General features: G+C 40.2%; 2 protein-coding genes across 5 annotated transcripts in view; one reads left to right on the top strand and one right to left on the bottom strand.

Moving 5' to 3' along the window:
* TSPYL4 (TSPY like 4) overlaps positions 1-20002 on the bottom strand; it is a 40673-nt gene that overhangs the window by 4159 nt on the left and 16512 nt on the right. The gene's annotated exons all lie outside the window — the stretch shown is intronic.
* NT5DC1 (5'-nucleotidase domain containing 1) overlaps positions 1-20002 on the top strand; it is a 122861-nt gene that overhangs the window by 95697 nt on the left and 7162 nt on the right. For 2 of the 4 annotated variants that reach the window (XM_060168365.1, XM_060168364.1), the window contains exons 7-11: positions 2249-2423; positions 4250-4347; positions 13779-13897; positions 14988-15140; positions 19391-19559. In XM_060168365.1, coding sequence (XP_060024348.1) covers positions 2249-2423; positions 4250-4347; positions 13779-13897; positions 14988-15140; positions 19391-19559 — 714 coding nt within the window. The remainder of the gene's footprint in view (positions 1-2248; positions 2424-4249; positions 4348-13778; positions 13898-14987; positions 15141-19390; positions 19560-20002) is intronic. The other 2 variants (XR_009543931.1, XM_060168366.1) reach the window with 2 other exon arrangements.

Raw genomic sequence — 20002 nt, 5'->3', positions numbered from 1 at the left:
CCATAATATTACTGTTGCTACAAAAGCTTTGTTTTTCTGGGTGAAATAATCTTACATATGATTCCTTTAGATAAATCCTGGGAAAGACACAGCTTCTGCCATTGCTTTGATAGCCACTCACTCATCAAACTATTCTATTTTGAGTTATTTAATTTTATTCTTTTGTCTTCCTTAAATTAGTCCTCTACTACTAGTACCTCCTCTTTCGTGAAAAGCAAAGTATATTTTAATTTTTTTAAGGGCCATTACATAGCTTCTGGGATATTAAGAGATCCTAGAGATTTACACATGTGTTCTCTGTAGGGCAAAATACAAGAGCACAAACTTTGTTTTTGTTCTTGGTGTTCTGATGTCTGAATATTATTCTCATTTTGTAACATTCTTTATTTTGTTAACTAATTTTTTTAATCGGGTTATGATTAATTCTTACAATGTATTATTTTCTGAACAGAGATGCTGTAGGCTGCAAATAATAGATATCCTTAATGTTTAAGCTCATTAAATTGGGTTGTTTTACATGACCAGGACATTGGAAGGAATTATCCTGTTAGGTTAGACTGGTAGACACCCACCCTCCCTGAGCACCTAGCCCCTCAGAGGAGGATGAAACCTCAAACAAAATCAGAATACTCTTTAGCAAAGAAGGAGGAGAATGGATTTGGGCAGTCAGACAACAGTATTTGCTACCATTTCTGCTTTTGTTTCTTCTTTTTTTTTTCTTAAGAGACTCTTCTGTCCTGACATTCTTGATATATAACTTTCATTTCATTTATTTCAAGTGCATGACATTGTACAGAATTACAGTTATAGCCTATATCTATTGCAGAGTTTATAATTCACTACAAACTTGTTCACTTCTTGTTTTGTTTATATGCCTGTGTCTTTTTCCTAGCAGTTAAGGAAAGTAGGAACTCAGGTTCTCTTTATTTGCTTACTACTGCTATCATGCCCAAAGAACAGTATCTCTAAAGTGCTTTATGAATCTAGTAGCATTTCAACCAAATCTGCAATTATGTGCCTAAGTACTCATAACTTTTAAGGCATCATATCAAACATAGTGGGTGCATCTGACCAGGACTTCTGGAAATGTTGGTACCAGCTGCTTCGGAGCTCAGGCTGACCCCCTGGGCTCTAAAGACCCAAAGGGACAGAGGTGGCAAGCCCAGCTCAGTAACTCAGGTTCTTCAGCTTTCACTGTCAACTGCACTGCCTTCCTGCCTTTTCTTTTTCTTTTTTTTTTTTTAATGATTTTTTAAAATAATTTTTATTCATTTTTTTGCTGCGCTGGGTCTTCATTGCTTTGTGCGGGCTTTCTCTAGTTGCAGCGAGCGGGGGCTACTCTTCGTTGCGGTGCTCAGGCTTCTCATTGCAGTGGCTTCTCTTGTTGTGGAGCACAGGCTCTAGGGGCGCAGGCTTCAGTAGTTGCAGCATGCAGGCTCGGTAGTTGCGTCTCAGGGGCTCTAGAGCACAGGCTCAGTAGTTGTGGCGCACGGGCTTAGTTGCTCCACGGCACGTGGGATCTTCCTGGACCAGGGCTCCAACCCGTGTTCCCTGCTTTGGCAGGTGGATTCTTAACCGCTGCACCACCAGGGAAGTCCCCTTCCTGCCTTTTATGACTTGTTTTTCCATTTAACATCACATCACCTCCCAGGGGCTGTAATAGACCAGGGCCTCTAGTCTCAGTTTCATCTGAAACAACACTGACTCAGGAACCCAGCTCCCTTCTCCACTGGTGTTCCTGGTGCATTATCTAAATATGTATTTGTTTGTTACCCGTATTCAGCAAATATTTGTTGAATGATTGAAAGAATATTTATTAATAGACATTGCAAATGCAGTAAGATTTTCTTTGATTTGTTATCCGTATTCAGCAAATATTTATTGAATGATTGAAAGAATATTTATTAATTGACATTGCAAATGCAGTAAGATTTCTTTGGTTTGAAAATTTGATCAAATTTTCTTTGATTTGTATTGTGTTTATCGTGTTATCTGTTTTAACACTTTATCAGTCCTTGTCAAATAACCAAAAAATATTTTCAACTGACATTCTCAATCATCATGTTTTTAAGAACAAGAAAAGTATTCTTAAAAAGCAATTAGTAATGGCGTCGTTGCTGGATAATTCGAACCTAGTTTTTATCCTTTTAGTTTTATCTATAGCTTTGAGAGAGAGGAACTTGTTCGAGAATACACTGAGTCAAAAAATTTTAAAAAGAAAAACCTCCTTGATATTTTTATTTTTCAGAAAACTGTGGAATATATTTTCCAGAAATAAAAAGAGATCCAGGCAGGTATTTACACACTTGTCCGCAATCTGTTAAAAAGTGGCTTCGACAGCTAAAAAATGCTGGGAAAATTCTTATGTTAATTACCAGTTCTCACAGTGATTACTGTAGACTCCTCTGTGAATATATCCTTGGGTAAGTGACGAGTCATTTCGTTTTCATGATCTTATAAAATGCTGATAACAAATTACACCAGTGCTTTTTCAAAAGTGTTAGCCATGACCATATCATTATATTAAACAATGCTGAGTGACAAGTGGTTGTTTCTCATAACAGCCCTTAACATCTCCTGACAGAAACACACCCCAAGTACATTGTAGCAGAGCGGTATTACCGGGTCAGTATGCTCAGAGCCTGTTCATAGTCTGGGCTTTAGCTTTTCTGAAAGGTGGATGGACCGCATGTGCTTTGGGCAGTCCTCCGTGAATTCGGTTTCTCAGCTTTGGATGATTATTGAGGGACACTGAGTTGTAGATTATAGCCCCTGACATGGAATACAATCCCTCTGTAGCCATTTCCGTGTGGAGCCAGGCACTTCCCCATTTACACGGCCAGGGGTGGGATTGACATCCATGAACATCGAGGCAGCATAAATGCATAGACTTAAAATAAGACAGTCGTGGGCTCAAGCCCTGCCTTGCAACTCACCCCGTGACCTAGAGTAGGTTCTATGACCTCTCTAAGCCTCAATTTCACCATCTTAAAGATGGGACAGTAGTATCTCATAGGCGTGACAGGAAGTTTAAATAGCACAATACAGGTAAAAGTATGAGAGTAGTTGGTAAGGCTCAGCAAGTGTTAATACTTACCTATGGCATTCTTACGGGCAATGCCAGGGAATATCCATGGTCAGAGCCAGATTCTAAAATGAGCTGTTAGATCTCCCCTACTGTTTCCTCAAATTTTAGCAGATACTGTACTGAGTTGCCGTGAGTATGAAGCAAATTTTAGCCTCAAAACTGACCTCTTGCCAACCTGTTTAGCTTCCTGATTTCCATGTTCCTCAGCACATGTGGATTCAGATTGGCCTATGGTGTACTTACGGTCTATCGGTGGTTTTCTACTTTCTGATTAATGTATAGGTTTGGGATCCTTGAAGTGAATTAAGGCTGCAGCCCTGTATGCCTCGGAAAGTGCCTTTTGTAGAGACATTTGCTGTCCTGGTAGTGGGACCATGCTTCAGAATAAACACTTGGAAGTCTTAATTTCTTTTTCATTAGCATAGATTACCAAACTTTTTCTTCATATCTTAATTCCTCTGCAGTGTCGTTTTGCTGTGTAAAAGTATCCTGGAATGTTGGGTAAATATTATCTCCCCAATGTAATAGTGAGTCTGTCAGGAGCAAGGACTATCTTTCCTTTGCTGTCCCAAATAATCCTTAATACAGTGTTAAATACAGACTAAAAAACAATTATTATTGTTGCCTAAAAATTACCATATTGTAATACTACCCTGATTTTCAAAATAAGGTATCTTCACATTTTGAACACTCTCTGAAAGATGTCATCTGACCTGTTATAATGCTAGCTTTCTGTAGGACCCATGTAACACACAAAATTATTAATAACTCTTGATGCTAATAAATCCAGACAAATTTCAGGCCCCAAATTTGAAAACATAGCTCGTGAGTATTTTAGGTGTTAGAAACTATGGAATTTACACACTATAATTATTGCCATAGTGAGAAAACCAGCTTAGCACCTAGAGTTAATGAGTTAATATGCTTTTTTCCCCCCTTATGTTTGTATTGATACTTCAGGGTGGTGTCAGGATGATTAGTGCTTGACTACCTTCTATTTCCAGTGTAAGGTTCACCTTAGAATGTATAGAAAGCATAGAGAAGTTAATCGAAAGATCAGAAATGATGCTGTGGTCAAATAGGCAAAGATTAAGTTCTGTTTTATATGGACCTTTTCTAATTCCTTAAAATAAATGTATGAAAAATATCATTGCTTTTTAGGAATGATTTTGAATATCTTTTTGACATTGTGATTACAAATGCATTGAAGCCTGGTTTCTTCTCCCATTTACCAAGTCAGAGGCCTTTCCGGACACTTGGTAAGTTAACATTTTGTATCTTTACTCTCCTATTTAAGATTTGTTCATTCACTTACTCAATAAATAACCTGTTGGCTGACAGCCACGTACAAAGCTCTGCGTTAGATGCAACAAGGGGAATAAAAGAGATACCAGGTGTTCCTTCCCCTCATTGGGATGCATAAACAAGCACGTAAGCAAGTTGGTAAATGCCTGGGATATGATCACAGGTCATGTTACCTGTTGAGATGGAAATGACTGCCTGGTGAGGTAGTAAACCGGGAGGCCACCTTAGAGTGCCTGGCCAGGGGACGCCTGTCTGAAAAGGTCGGGTGAGGTGACTTGCTAGGCGGGACCTGCGGGATGAGTAATGAGAAGAGCAGAGGAAGTGTATCCCTGGCAATGGGACACACAAATGCAAAGCCTCCGTGTGAGGGTAGCTTGGGCTCGTTCCTGTGACAGAGAAGGGACCTGTGATTCTGGTACACAGTCATGGCCAGAGAAGGGGTGAAATTAGGGAGGCAGGCAGCCTCATACACTGTGGAAATGGTTTGAATTTTTATGCCAAAAGCAACCTGAAGCTATTCAGTTGAGATGTACGAGTGACATAGAGACCTTTTTGGCTGCTGGGTGGGGAATGGATTGGATGTGGGGAAGGATAGAGAGAAAGAGGGAGACCAGGCAATTGAATGTCGCAAGTGAGACATTGCGGTGCTTTGGTCTGAGGCGGCAGTACTGGAAACGGAGAGAGGTAGACATATTTAAGATACACTGTGCAGATGGAAACCTCAAGACTTGGTGATGCTTTAGAAGCAGCAGATGAAAAGGGAGTTAATCAAAAATGACTTCAGGTTGCTGATTTTTCTTTTTTCTGAATTGAGCAAATGGATGAATGGTGGGACCATTTACAGCCATGAGGAAAAATACAGAGGAAAAGTTTGTGCAGGGTGGTTCTTAATATAACTATTAAGCACTCATTTTTCAACGTATTAATTTTGAAATGACTGTAAGTTATCTAACTGGAACTCTCAATTAGGAAATTTATATAAATGAGCCTGGAATCCAAGAGAACAGGTGTAGGTTCAGGATATAAATTTGGGATTCATCAGCTCATAGAGGGGTATTTCAAGCCTTGGGCTTACATGAGATCACATAGAGGGAGAATACAGATAGGCAGAAGGCCCAGACCAAGCTCTGACACACTCTAACATTAAGGATAGAGAAGAAAGAGTGTGATGTAGGAGCAGACAGATTATAGTGGGGGAAATAGAGTACAACATTCATAAACTGGTGAGGAGAGGAGAGAGTGGTCACCTAGGGCAAATGCTACTGAAAGTCAATTGGAAAAGGAAAGAGAAATGTCCATTGTAGTGGACAAGACAGAGATCACTGGTGTCTTGAGCACTGATAGATATAGAACCAGACTGCAGTATCTTTTTTTTTTTTTTCCTGTACGCGGGCCTCTCACTGTTGTGACCTCTCCCGTTGTGGAGCAACAGGCTCCGGACGCGCAGGCTCAGCGGCCATGGCTCACGGGCGCAGCCGCTCCGCGGCATGTGGGATCTTCCTGGACCGGGGCACGAACCCGTGTCCCCTGCATCAGCAGGTGGACTCTCAACCACTGCGCCACCAGGGAAGCCCAGACTGCAGTATCTTGAAGAATTCATTGGAGGTAGTGGAACCCATGAGTGTAAACAACTTTTTCTACAATTTTAGCTATGAAAATAGTCAAACAATTGAGGTTTTAGGTGGAAGACAGTGTAGGATCAAGGGCATACAGATGGTCCCCGATTTACAGTGCTTCAACTTAGATTTTTTGAGTTCATGATGGTTCAAAAGCAATACACTTTCAGTAGAAACTGTACTTCAAATTTAGAATTTTTTTTTTTTTTTTGCGGTACGCGGGCCTCTCACAACCGTGGCCTCTCCCGTTGCGGAGCACAGGCTCCGGACGCGCAGGCTCAGCGGCCATGGCTTATGGGCCCAGCCGCTCCGCGGCATGTGGGATCTTCCCGGACTGGGGCACGAACCCGTGTCCTCTGCATCGGCAGGCGTACTCTCGACCACTGCACCACCAGGGAAGCCCTAAATTTAGAATTTTAATCTTTTCCCAGGCTAGCAATATGCCTTTTGATACTCTCTCTTGATGCTGGGAATGGCAACAAGCCACAGCTCCAGTCAGCCAGTACCTCAGATCATGAGGTTAAACAGCCAGTACACTTACAACCATGCTGTACCCATACAACCATTCTGTTTTAATTGAATACTGATTCAGTAAATTCCATGAAGTATGCAGTACTTTGTTGTAAAACAGGCTTTGTGTTAGATGACTTTGCCCAGTTGTAGGCTAATGTAAGTGTTCTGAGCATGTTTAAGGTAGGCTAGGCTAATGTTTGGTAGGTTAGGTGTATTAAAGGCATTTTTGACTTAAGGTATTTTCAACTTATGCTGGTTTTGTCGGGTTGTAACTCCATCGTAAATCAAGGAAAACCTGTAGTTTATTGTTTTTAACTGAAGATACTCGAATATGCATTATGCTGATGAGAATGGTCTAGTACAGTTGTTTTCAACTGTGGCAGTTTTGCTCCTCAGGGCAACTTTGGCAACGTCTGGAGACATTTGGTTGTCACAACTTTGGAGGAGGGGATACTACTGGCATCTAGTGGGTAGAGGCCAGAGATGCTACTAACCAACCTACAGCACACAGGACAGCACCCCTACTGCCACCAACAAAGAATTATCTGGCCCCAAATCTCAGTAGTGCCAAGGTTAAGAAACCCTGGCCTAGTAGAAAGGCAGGGATCGATGGTGTTTTTTATATATTGGTTTAATGTCTTATATAAATCTTTGATGTTAAAAAAATAATCAGGGATTCAGTCACTTTGCTGTGTACCTGAAACTAATACAACGTTGTAAATCAACTATATTCCAATGTAAAATAAAAATTAAATTAAAAAAAAGAAATAATCAAGGTTTCAAATAGGACTCTTTGTATTAAACCAGGAAAAAAATTTCAGTGTTTTTCCCTTCTTCACAAACTTATATTTAAATACATTAACTAAGTACTCAATAGATGTTTATTTTTACTTTTATCTTCAAGGTTTTCATATTTTGTTCCAAGAAAATCCTTGTCTGACCTACAGTAGTACTTATGCCGTTTCACCAAGGTTTTTATTAAAATTTTACTCAGACACACAAACACCAGTAACAGAAAACAATGCACATTAAAAATATACCAAATTTTTTAACATATTGGAGACCACAAACGCATCAACTTATGCTGACAAATTACTGTACTTTGTGCAGTATTTCTATTTAATTGAAGAGTATTTAGAGATATAAGGGTAAGCTTGTAAAAACTATAACCATGTAGAGGTATCTATCTTATAACCTCTGTGCAGTATTTTCTTTTGGTTTTACACTATCAAATTGGATTTGAGGACTGACATAATAATAGTTATCCAAACTATATTTTCAGATATTATATTCATTAAAAGACTTGATAGTCATCTTGGCTGAATTTAAAGTATGAAAATGTTTATAAGTCTTAACTTTAAGAGTTGAAAAGTCTGGATGGATGAAATAGGACCCAAAGTCCTATCACCATTGTCTATAATGATTAGAATAAAATGCCTGTGGACCTCAGAATGTATGGGATTTCATGCTTTTATATAGATATAGAGCTTGTCTCCGTTTTTTCACATCCAGAAGGGATTAGACTAGAAGCTCTCTAAAGTACTTTCCAGCTTTAGATTTCTGCTCCTCTGATTTAACATATTTTGGTGTAAGACACAGTGAATCCTGCAGTTTCTGGAGCTGATACAAAATAGTTTATTCACATTTAGAGGGCAAAAGGATTGCCAGAACTATTATTAATAAGAGGTTCATACTGCTCATATTAAAGAATCTCTAATACATTGTGTTCTGTTACAGTGTTTACTTTGCTGCTGATTCTGATTCTTCTACCTCTAACTGCTCTATCTCTGTTTCCACTGCTGGTTTCCCTTCACCTTTCTTGTTAAATGTCGCTACTCTCTAGCGTTCTGCATTGGCCCTCCTTTCTTCTCCTGCTGTTGTCAGCTTTCTACCACCCTCTGGGTTTAACTGTCACCTGTTCGCTAATGACTCCTAATTCCTTAATTCTTGGTTTCACTTTTCCCTGACTTACAGAGGCCTGTTTCTATCTGTCTTCTAAGCTTTCCATGCCCCAGAGCCCTGGCATCACATGAAACTTGACTTACCTATAACAACTCATTCATTTCCCATATTCCATAATTCTGTTATAACTTTTCGAACCACAGATCTTGCCTAAGTTAGGGAAATCTGTCATCTTCAGCTCCTCTCTCCCCTTAACAACTAACCTATCCTCCAGTTTTCTCAAGTTTGTCACCTGCCACTCCCTTATCATCCCTTATATGAATTGGCACAGTATTACATCAGGTCCTGGTTATTACAGTACTTAACTGATCTCTCAGCCTTGTAACCCACCAAACATCCCACATACGGCAGTTAATGTTACTGTACAAGTCATGTCAGTTGGCCCTTACGTGACAGTCCAGTGTCTTCGTAAATCAGATCATTGCTCCGAATGATTAAAGTTAGAAGTAAAATTAAGGCAAAGAAGCTTGTTGGGATGGAAGGCACGGTGAGCCAATCCCAGAGACCCCAGCGCTGCAGCATCCTCTGCGCAGTTGTACAGGACTGATGGCAGCCGTTGTCATGGAGGCGCCGAAAGGGAGGGTGGGGACTCAGCAGGTAGGGGGCTGAGCTCCATTCAGCTTGATCCCTACAGGGGCTTAAGGACTGTTTGGGGGCGGGGAACCTCTTCTAGGCAAAATCTGTTATCTCACGACTCAGCTCCTCAGCAGAGCTAAGGCTTGGTGCGGGGAGGGAGTCCGTCCACCTTGCAAGATTGTAAATTCAGTGGGGAGAGGGATCACGCCAGTCTCCTGCTACCAACTACCCCTCCCCCGCGCCGCCCAATTTGGGAATCATGACCCAACTTGCTGTCTTTGGTGTCTTGGCCTCAGCTTTCACCTATCCACTGACTCCCAGATGTTGCCCCAGCTGTCTTTGCCAGAACCTCACACCATATTTTGTCTTGTATACCAGACACCTCCACCCAGTATTCTGAAATCAAACTTGATTCTCCTTCCACCTTGAAAGCAATCAACAACCAAATATGCTGGTCACCTTGTATTCCTTACCTTCATTACTTGACCAGCCGCTGAATAAACCCAGCTGGAAACCTTCATCATCTTCACCCTTTCACATCCAGGAGGCTGTGCATCAAGTCCTGGGGGGGTTTGTTTGTTTCTTGTTTTGTCTTGTATTTTTCATAAAGTCCTGTTTAATCTACCTCAGAAATATCTCATCTCTGCCGTCCCCTCCCTTCCCGTTAAGCTTTGATCATTCTTCCCCATTCTACCTCGTCCCTCTGCCTCCCTTTATACCTCTATTTCTATCTCTTGCCCACTGCCCTCAAATACTTTTCATTGGCATAGATTTCTATTTGTCACTTGCTTTTAATTTCAATATATTTTGTATTGCTCACTTATTACTGTTAGACTTACAATATATTTAATATATTTATCACACACACAATCTCATTGGCTCCCCACTCCATATAGCACCCTAAGGCTAAATCTGGTTGCTAGGTTACCTTTTCATCTTCATTCTCACTGCTCCCCACAGGTGCCCATTACTGTCTCCTTGGTGAAATGAATGCCTTTTATTGTTCTATCAGGTTTTTGTTTTGTTTTATTTTCCTGCTGTTCTTTCTACATCAGTGTTTCTCAGACTTCACACTCAAATCACCTAGGGATCTTGTTAAAATGGAGATTCTGATCCAGTAGGGCTGGGCAAAAGGCTTCAATTTGCATTTCTAAACAGATTTTCTGTTGAAACAGATGCTACTGGTCAGATCACCAAGACGTACTTTAGTAAGACCAAGAGGATGTCTTAGTGAGTACATTTAATTGAAGGTTGTTATTCTGAAAAGAAATAAACTTCCTATCATTTTAGGTGTGGAAATGAGCTAGTTAGTTAAGCATATTTAACTAAACGACCAAAGCCAAAGTAGATAAAGGGTAAGAGTAGGAGTTTCACTTTCTGTTTATGAAATTTGCTCCAACTCACTGGTAAAGTATTTATTTCCTTTAATAGTATAATTTCCATTTTATAGTCCCCAACACAGGCAGGCATTTTAGGAGGTATTTTACTTGAAAAGTATCTTACTGCCCATTCCAAAAACAGTGGAGAAAGTGTGTATGAAAATCCATAATTGGTGAGAAATTTTTCTAGCTCAAAATTGAAGAAGAGATGTATAAAGCAAATATGAACTGTTTAGTGAAGTTCATATTAGAAGGAGTCCTAGAAACCAAAACAATTATAAATATATTTTAATCATAAATCACTGTTAAGTAAACCCCTAGCAAGTCAGAGGTCGCTCCTAGAAAATAAACATTCTGAGCTCAAGAACTCAGACCATCTAGTTCACTGCCATATCCCTCTATGTAAATTGGTTTGTGAAAGATTGTTGAAATAAAGAGTGAAAGAAGAAAAGAAAGAAATCCTGGTGGGATTTTGTTTGATCCCACCAGGCGAATTCTGTCATGTTTGTAACTTTTTCCTTGTAACAACATTTCACATGTCTATCAAAAAAAGACTATTAAATAAATCATGGAATTTAAAAAAACAGGCAGATCACAACATATTATCAATAAAATAAGGTTTTAAAATATCAAGTTACAGAACAGTGTGCCGAATATGCTGATATTTGCATTTAAAGGGAGGAGGGGTCACGGGTGTTGTATTAGTTTGCTAGGGCTACTGTAACAAAATACCGCAGACTGAGTGGCTGAAACAAAGGAAATTTCTTTTTTCACAGTTCTGGAGGCTAGAATTCTGAGGTCAAGGTGTCAAAAAGATTGGTTTCTTCCGAGGCCTTTCTTCTTGGCGTATAGATGGCCATCTTCTCCCTGTAGCATCACATGGTCTTTCTTCTGTGTCCTAATTGCCTAATTATGTGTCCTAATTTCCTCTTTTTATGAGGACGCCAATAGTATTGGATTAGGGCCCACCCCATGGCCTCATTTTAGCTCAGTCACCTCTTTAAAGGCCCTGTCTCCAAGTACAGTCACATTCTGGGGAACAGGGTTAGTGCTTCAGCGTATGAATTTGAGGGGACCACAGTTCAGCTCATAATAGATATATACATGTGCCCAAACTAATCAAATTGTATGCTTTATGCGCAGTTTATTGTATGTCAATTATACCTCAGTAAATGTATTTCAAAAGTAGAGAAAAAGAATATATATTTATATATGCTTTTGTATGCATAAAAGAATGATTACCTTTTGCAGAAGAGGTGAGCACATAGCAGGTAGAGTTCAAAATTGAGTCTTTTAAAAATACTTAAATGTATTACTGATTCAAAAACATCACACAAATACATACTTTTAAAACATTGGTAAGGTAGTAACACCAAAGGCTCTGGGAGTTGGGAGAAGCTGCTGGGAGCCGCCGCAGGAGCCAGTTCTGACGTCACACCAGTCAGGCCCAGGCACATGAGTTCTCTGGCTCTCTGTCTTATCTGAGTCGTGGAGCTTGCTTTCTTCAAGGCTGTCAGCCACAGCCTTGACTGTCATTTCCCCATATTAATTTTGTAACTATTATGCTGACTAAAAACGTACTGTTTTGTTTTTTTGTTTTTACTTGTCTATATGGTCTTACAGTTAAAAAATGAGATTTACTTTGTTATTGTAAAACACAGCTGTATCCAGAAGCAAATTATAGTTTTCAAAAGAGTTTTAGTTTGATTTACTATTTGCTTTCATTGATTGTTGTCTTACTCCTTGTCTTCTACCCCTAATTTGAAGTCCTTTGAGGGGTGATTGTAGCAGTTTGGTAACTTTGGGCAAATTCCTTAGCTTCTCCAGATATCAGTTTCTGCGCCTGTGAATTGAAGGGATAGCAGCTAAGACTTCTTCAACCCTACGTGGCCCACACTCTTCCGTGTGCTCCATCTGTATTAATTCACTTATACACTCTATGAGGGAAGTACTGTTATTATCCCCATTTTAAAACTGAGGAAACAAATCACAGTCACTCTCTTATCCCCTTTGTCCTCCTCTGTTTTTTATCTATTGTATTTATTATCTTCTAATATACTTTTAAAGTAAACTTTTTCAAATCAGTGTCATCATTGTACTGCTTGCGGGGCACATTTATTTATATTATGTGAAAATGCAAGTTCATATAACTGTTTCCCAGAGATGAAAAGAAGTGTGAAAATGTTTGGGTTTATAAAGATTGTTCTTGAAGCTTCCTTGAGTTTGTTCCCTTGGACTGTGTCGCTTCCACTTCGGCTCTGATGCTTTCACAGCCCACACTGGCTCCCTGCTGCTGGAATTAATAGTTTTCTGAGTCCCACAGCTTCCCAGTTATGGAGGTTCTCCCGGAGCCCTGGAAGCTGCCCTGCATGAATCAGTACCCTGCACAGCAGCTTCCAGTGTGGGAGCTGGAAACGGGGAGGGGGAGGGAGGGGTTTGTGTAAAGTGAGTATTTTGTTTTGGTCTTTGTATAAAGAAGGGTTTCTTCCTTTTTGTTAATTACTGAGTCCCAATATGTAAGAAATTATGATTCTGTAGATTTGTTTTTAATAAGCAATGGAAAGATGCCCTTCCCACTGTTCCTGTACAGTGGGCCTCTACATATCAAATGTACATTTGCTTTCAAAAATATTTGCATAAATTACTCATTTCCCAGTTGCCATCAAACCCACATTATTTACATGGTAAGACATTCTGTGCTAAGTACAGACAGACAGACAGACAGACGTGAGAAATAATTGGTTTTCACTGTGTTTCTCCAGGAATATGCTGAGTCTGATATGCATTAGACTCTTAATGTTAAGCTAATACGTGGTTGGTTTTTTAACTACTCTTTAGAGAATAGTAGGGTTTTCATTTGATTGTGTAGAAGAATTAAAACATGGCTGCTGAAATGTCAACCAAATAGGCATAAATATCTCTTGACCTTAAGCTGGCAGTTGCTGTGATATGGCTTTAATTATCTGTAAATGTGGTTTTAGAATTCCTTGTTCTGGAGGAGTTCACTCATATCATTGTGATATGTTGGACTCATTTTTTATCACCAACAATGGGGGAGACTCTGCCTTTGTGAGGGAAGAGGGTGTATAGGATATCTCTGTACCTTCCTCTCAACTTTGCTGTGAATGTAAAACCGCTCTTAAAAAAAAATCTTTGAAAAGTATATATATTTACGTCCATGAAGTGCTCATGATATATATAGGTGATCACTGAATGCTAGCTTCCATCCCCACATGGTTCCTTCTTGTACGTGTCCTACAGCCATGCCAGAGTGTGGTCTGTCCAGCTGGGTGCTATCACTTGATTAAAAAGTATGTGATTGTCCAACTGTGCTTTCAGAGAATGACGAGGAACAAGAGGCCCTGCCATCTCTGGATAAACCTGGCTGGTACTCCCAAGGGAATGCGGTCCATCTTTATGAACTTCTGAAGAAAATGACTGGCAAACCTGAACCCAAGGTATTTTCTGACTGAGCCCAGTTTACAAGGGCTTGGAGATATAAGCCCTTGTAAACTGAAACCATAACTCTAAATGCCTTCAGCATAGTTATCTGTGAGGCAATCATCTGCCTCTGCCTGTCTGCCAACCTCCTTGCCTACCTCTTCTGCTTAAATAAGCCTTTCCTTTGTTGATGTACATTGAGTCTTTCTCTGTAACAGAGAAAAACAGATATTCCAAGTAGGAGGCCACAGACCTGAGAGATACAATGGAATAGTGTGTGGGTTACTGAGGAATGATCCTGATAACTGTCCATCAGGAACATTTTTATGTGTAAAACAAGCAGTAACTGATTATACTATAGACTGAAGACACGTTAGCTTTTAACATCCTGGCCACATTGTTGATGTTGGACGTTGGTATATTTTTAACAGCAGGATGCTTCTAAAAAACGTTTGCCAGGAGCCCCATGAGAAGGAGGGTCAGTGGGTCACTGAGCCCTACTCCACTGGCTCGTACACTGTCACAGCCCCCTGGGGACTCCTGCCTTGGAGGTTCTAGTTCATGTTCCCTTAACCTTGTTTCCTCATCTGTAAATTAAGAGACATGGACTAGATCAATGAGGCTTTGCCTCAGAATGCCTGGGAAGGGTCCCAGAGTCCACTTGCCCAAGCCCACCCACTCTCAGAGATTCTGTTTCAGCAGGTCTGGGTGGCGCCCAGAAACTGGTAAATTGGTTGTGTTGTCCATTCTTGCTAATCTAACCCTCTGTAACAGGTTGTCTCCAATATCTCACCAGCTCTTCAATTCCAGGGGCAGGTTTAACTGTAACCATATGGGCTCTTTCATTTTTATTTCAGAAAATTGAATTCACTTATCTTCTGCCTTTCTTCTACCTGCAGATGAATTGTGTAACTTCTTAAACCTGACCCCTTGTGAATCAAATAGGACAGGTCACCTGTGAAGTTATTCAAGGAAATTTAAGACGTCTCTGCAACTTTTACATCACTTAACTCTGATACCTATTGAGGGATTTTCTTCTGCCTTCTATAAAATGAACACTACTCTTTCACAGTTCTCATGTCTCAAACAGAATTTGCTCTCTTACAGGTTGTTTACTTTGGTGACAGCATGCATTCAGATATTTTCCCAGCCTGTCATTATAGTAATTGGGAGACAGTCCTCATCCTGGAAGAGCTCAGAGGGGACAGAGACGGGAAGCCTGAGGACTCAGAGCCTCTAGAGAAGAAAGGAAAATATGAGGTAAGGGTCTCCTTTGGTTCTTTCCTTGAAAGAAAAGCCTTGTGTTTCACGTGTCTTAGAAAGTGCTTGTTTGTGCCAAGAGAGATGAAATCTGTTGGCACTTACTGTGATCTTCATGCCATCTCAGCTCTACAGTTGATCTTGTGGATAGTTCTTAAATGATGCCAAGATAAATGCTGTTGACCATTAACGTAATGGTCTGTAATGTCTGTCTTCCGAGTTCTCTACTTTCATCCAGTGCTGTGGCACCGTGGCCGTGTTTTGGCTGATGATGAGGCGGCCAGATCCTGACTCACTGCGGTTATACTCTACCTCTTTTGCTTGGCCATGAAAGCCCTTGTGCTCTCACTTCATGGTCTAACTTAACAAAATTGGTAGCTCCCTTAAGCTTACTCCTGAGCCACCCAAAATGAACTTAGGTAAAGACTTGAGGGAAAGAAAAGTAAAATATGTCATAAATCTAGAAAGGGAAAATAGTGTATAAAAGCAAAAATAAGCAGAAAAGAAGAAAGGTCAGAAAATAAAATGCATTTTCCTAAAGTCATTCCAGTGGAACAATCTAAAAAGAATGGAAAACACAAGTCAAAAAACAAATATCCAATCAAAAAATAACAATCAAAAGAAACTATCAAGCCATGGAAAAACATGGAGTAACCTTAAGTGCATATTACTAAGTGAAAGAAGCCAGTTCTGAAAAGGCTGCATACTGCATACAACTATATGACATTCTGGAAAAGACCAGTGGGTGCTCAGGGGGGAAGGAGGTGCTCTATTTATCTGGAAACCTAAAACTTCTAAGAAATAAAGTCTATTTATTTTTTTTTTTTTAAAAAAGAGGGCTTCCCTGGTGGCACAGTGGTTGAGAGTCCACCTGCCGATGCAGGGGACACGGGTTCGTGCCCCGGTCCGGGAAGATCCCACATGCCACAGAGCAGCTGGGCCCGTGAGCCATGGCTGCTGAGCCTGCGCGTCCGGAGCCCGTGGTCCGCAACGGGAGAGGCCACAACAGTGAGAGGCCCGCGTACCACAAGAAAAAAAAAAGATAGCTATAAGTAGATGCAACTGAATGTTAGAATAAAGGGGTCAGGTTTCTACAAGGTTTCCACTGAGTAGCATTTGGTCTTCAGTGTGACATTGGAAGTTCTGTGGACTGAGTTAAAAAGAGCTTTAAAATAACCTTCCAGGAGGCTGGCCTTCTAATCCGAGGGATTTGGGAGGAGGTTTCCCCTAAAGAGAAATAAGGAGATTTGGTTTCTTCAAAATGATTTGAGAATGCACAGACAGTAATAAGGAAATGAAGCATCAGTGGGAATGTTTCCTTTAGCATTCCATAGACGGTAGCTCCATCCTTCTCCCACAGACCCCTTTTCTTGTTAATTAGTTATAAACACATCATGAACAAAGAGTTAATAATTGGCTGTTCCACAGGAAACAGTGAGTCAACAGCGTGAAGATTTTATTTCCCAAGATAGAATTGAAATAATGTTCCTTTATCATCACACTCCACCTCCCCACCCCAGCCCTGCTCCATTGAACATATATGTCCTTAATAAATCAACCCACTGTGACTGAAGAGATAGGATTTGGTAGCTCTCTGTTGGGTGTACACACACATACACATATTTCAGAACAGTACTCAAAACTTTCATCACAACTATCAGACATAAGTAAGAGCTTATTGGATTAGCAGAGATATCTTAATAAGGCCACTCATTAAATGACCAGTCTGACACCATTGTCTTGTTCAACATATACTAAGTTTTTAATTTGTGCAAGCCTCCCTACTATGAATATCAGGGACTTACAGAATCATACAGATCCTTTTAACAGAACATATTAGTCTGTGGATAAAAGGGGTCAGGGAGCTTGAGTATACAAATAAAGCATAACTGCCTCCAGAGGGTACAAATTATAAAAGAATTACAAACAAGACAGGATGGATACTTCATTGAGGAGAATTAGGGAAAAATTTATAAAAAATGTAGAATGTGAGGTAAACATTGAAGGACAGGTACATTTTCAACTGACGGAAATAACATTCTTGGTTCAGGAAGTAACATGAATAAGTGTACAGAGATTGTAATGTACAGGCTTCAGTACAGTCTTGACCGTAAAATAGCAGATGTGTAGGTTTGTCAGCCAAAGGCATCACTAGCAGTGTTTGGATGTGCAGGCAACAGGGGCGAAGCTTTCGTTTAGCAGCTGTGTGAAGGATGGGCTCAGCACATGGGAAGGGATGCTGTGGCGGGCTGTCCCAGCAGCGCAGCTAGAGGTGATACAAACATGAACAGTGGGCACTAGTGAGGAGATGGAGAGAGTACATGGCGGATGTTCTGGAGGCACAACTAGCTGGGTGCTGGTGGTAGGAGCTGAGACGGAAAACATGGATGGTTTTTAAGCGCAGCCAACTGGAATTGATGGGTTTTATTCATATAAATATGGAAGTCATGAGAAAGACCTGGTTTTTTGAGGAGAGACGTTTTTGTGAAGAGAGAGATGTGATTGGTTTAATGTTGAATCCCATTTCTTTGAAATAGCTGGAGGATGAGATCAAACTGGTTTGGGAGATAGGTTAGGATAAGCGAGGAAAATTGAGAGATGTCTAAGGGAGAGAGACGAGAGAGAGAGAAGAAGAGAAGATAGAAACTTGGTGAGAACACTTACCATTAAGGGATGAAATCTATAAGATAAAGGCTCAATGAAAATAGGAGTGCTCCTTGTTGATATATTCAAGAAATGGCATGATTCTTTCGATTAGTGATATATATATTTTATATTTGAGAAAATGAGTCATTAAAACTTTAGCATCAGAATAAACAAAGATTAGCATCTGTCCATTTTGGCTGCTGTAACAAAATACCATAGACTGGCTGGCTTATAAACAACAAACATGTATTTCTCAGAGCTCTAGAGACTGGGAAGTCCAAGATCATGGTGCCAGCTGACTCATTGTCTGGTGAAGACCCACTTCCTCATAGACCGCCATCTTCTCCCTGTACCCTCACATGGCAGAAGGGAGAAGGTTGCTTTCTGGGATCTCTTTTATAAGGACACTAATCATGAGGGCTTCATGAGGGCTCCACCCTCATGACCTAAGCACCTTTTCAAGGCCTCACCTCATAATTCCATCATCTTGGGGGTTAGGATTTCAACATAATGAATTTTGGAAGGACACAGACATTTAGACAATAACAGCATCCATAATACATTGAACCAGAAAGGGTAAACAGGTCTGTTTTCCTCTTTTCAAAGGAATAATGTGCAGCCCAGATTACCACTCAGTGTTGGCAGAACCATTATCTACATATAGCCTGTGTGATGTGAGTCATTTCTTCTCACTCATTATTTTAGAAAAGACAATGAAGTAAATAAAGAAAAACGACACTAAACTTCTCTTTACACCTTGAGAAATTATATCTAAATACACCTTAAATGTACACACAGAAGCATAGATATTTATATTCCATACTGCTCTTAAATATCTTTGGTGAAATCCAGATGGATTCTTGCTAAGTGATCTCTAAACACCATCACCTGAAAAACACATACTTTCATCTTGCTTCACAAAGTGAGTTCCAGCGCAAAGAATCATGAATCTAAAGGCATATTTGGGACTCTTTGCTGCTCCAAAATGAAGTTTTCATCAGAAAAGGATGACAGATTTTATAATCCAAATTCTATGGACGTGATAGGGTTTTTTTTTTCAATTCTTAGTTTTATACTATACCCATAAAACACTGAGAAGTACTTTTTGAATGAGTCTTATTTAGTCTACAACATTTCTGTGCCTGCTATGTCCTAGGCACTAAGCCTTTAAGGATACACTAATACACGAGATAGTTCCTAACCTTCTGTAGTTTATAATCTGTCCAGGGCGAAAAGTAAATAGTATGATAATTGCAAGATAGTATGAGAAGTACCATATTAGGGATAAACTCAAGAGTGTGAGAAAATGGAGGAGACCTAATCCAACGCAACTGTGGGAAATCAAGGAAAATATCCTGGTGGCATCCAAGCCAGATCCCAAAGGATGAGAAAGGGGTTCCCAAACAAAGCCAGAGGAGAATACATTAAAGGACTACAAAGTTTTGTTTTACTTTTTATATAGTATATAGTCTGGTTAAAGTTAAACAACTGAAATTGTTGTTCCACTCAGTTGTTCTATTTTGATTTACTTACTGGTGGAAAAAACTTATAATGAGGTTGAACACTAATTAATCACAGTTTCGTTATTCTATTTCTTGTTTCAGGGACTGAAGGCAAAGCCTCTAAATAGATTATCTAAAAAATGGGGCTCTTTTTTTATTGATTCAGTTTCCGGACTGGAAAATACAGAAGATTCCTTGATTTATACATGGTCTTGTAAGAGAATCAGCACTTACAGCACTATTGCAATTCCAAGTATTGAAGCAATAGCAGGTAAGGCGGATAATACTTATAAAGCTTTACCTGCTGCTGGACAGTAATGACCTGAAGTACTAGAATTCTTTTCTTTCTTTTTTTAATTTTATTTATTTTTTTATGAATTTATTTTACTTTATTTTTTTTGGCTGTGTTGGGTCTTTGTTGCCGCGCACGTTCTTTTCTCTAGTTGTGGCTACTGGGGGCTACTCTTCGTTGTGATGCACGGGCTTCTCATTGCAGTGGCTTCTCCTGTTGTGGAGCACCGGCTCTAGGTGCGCGAGCTTCAGTAGTTGCGGCACACGGGCTCAGTAGTTGTGGCTTGCAGGCTCTAGAGCGCAGGCTCAGTAGTTATGGCACATGGGCTTAGTTGCTCCACGGCATGTGGGATCTTCCCGGACCAGGGCTCGAACCCATGTCTCCTGCATTGGCAGGTGGATTCTTAACCACTGCGCCACCAG

The sequence above is a fragment of the Lagenorhynchus albirostris genome, chromosome 12 (assembly GCF_949774975.1).
Source record: "Lagenorhynchus albirostris chromosome 12, mLagAlb1.1, whole genome shotgun sequence".
Classification (NCBI taxonomy): Eukaryota; Metazoa; Chordata; class Mammalia; order Artiodactyla; family Delphinidae; genus Lagenorhynchus; species Lagenorhynchus albirostris.
Note: the sequence above shows the minus strand (reverse complement) of the source record. Positions and strands in the feature narration are given on the sequence as shown.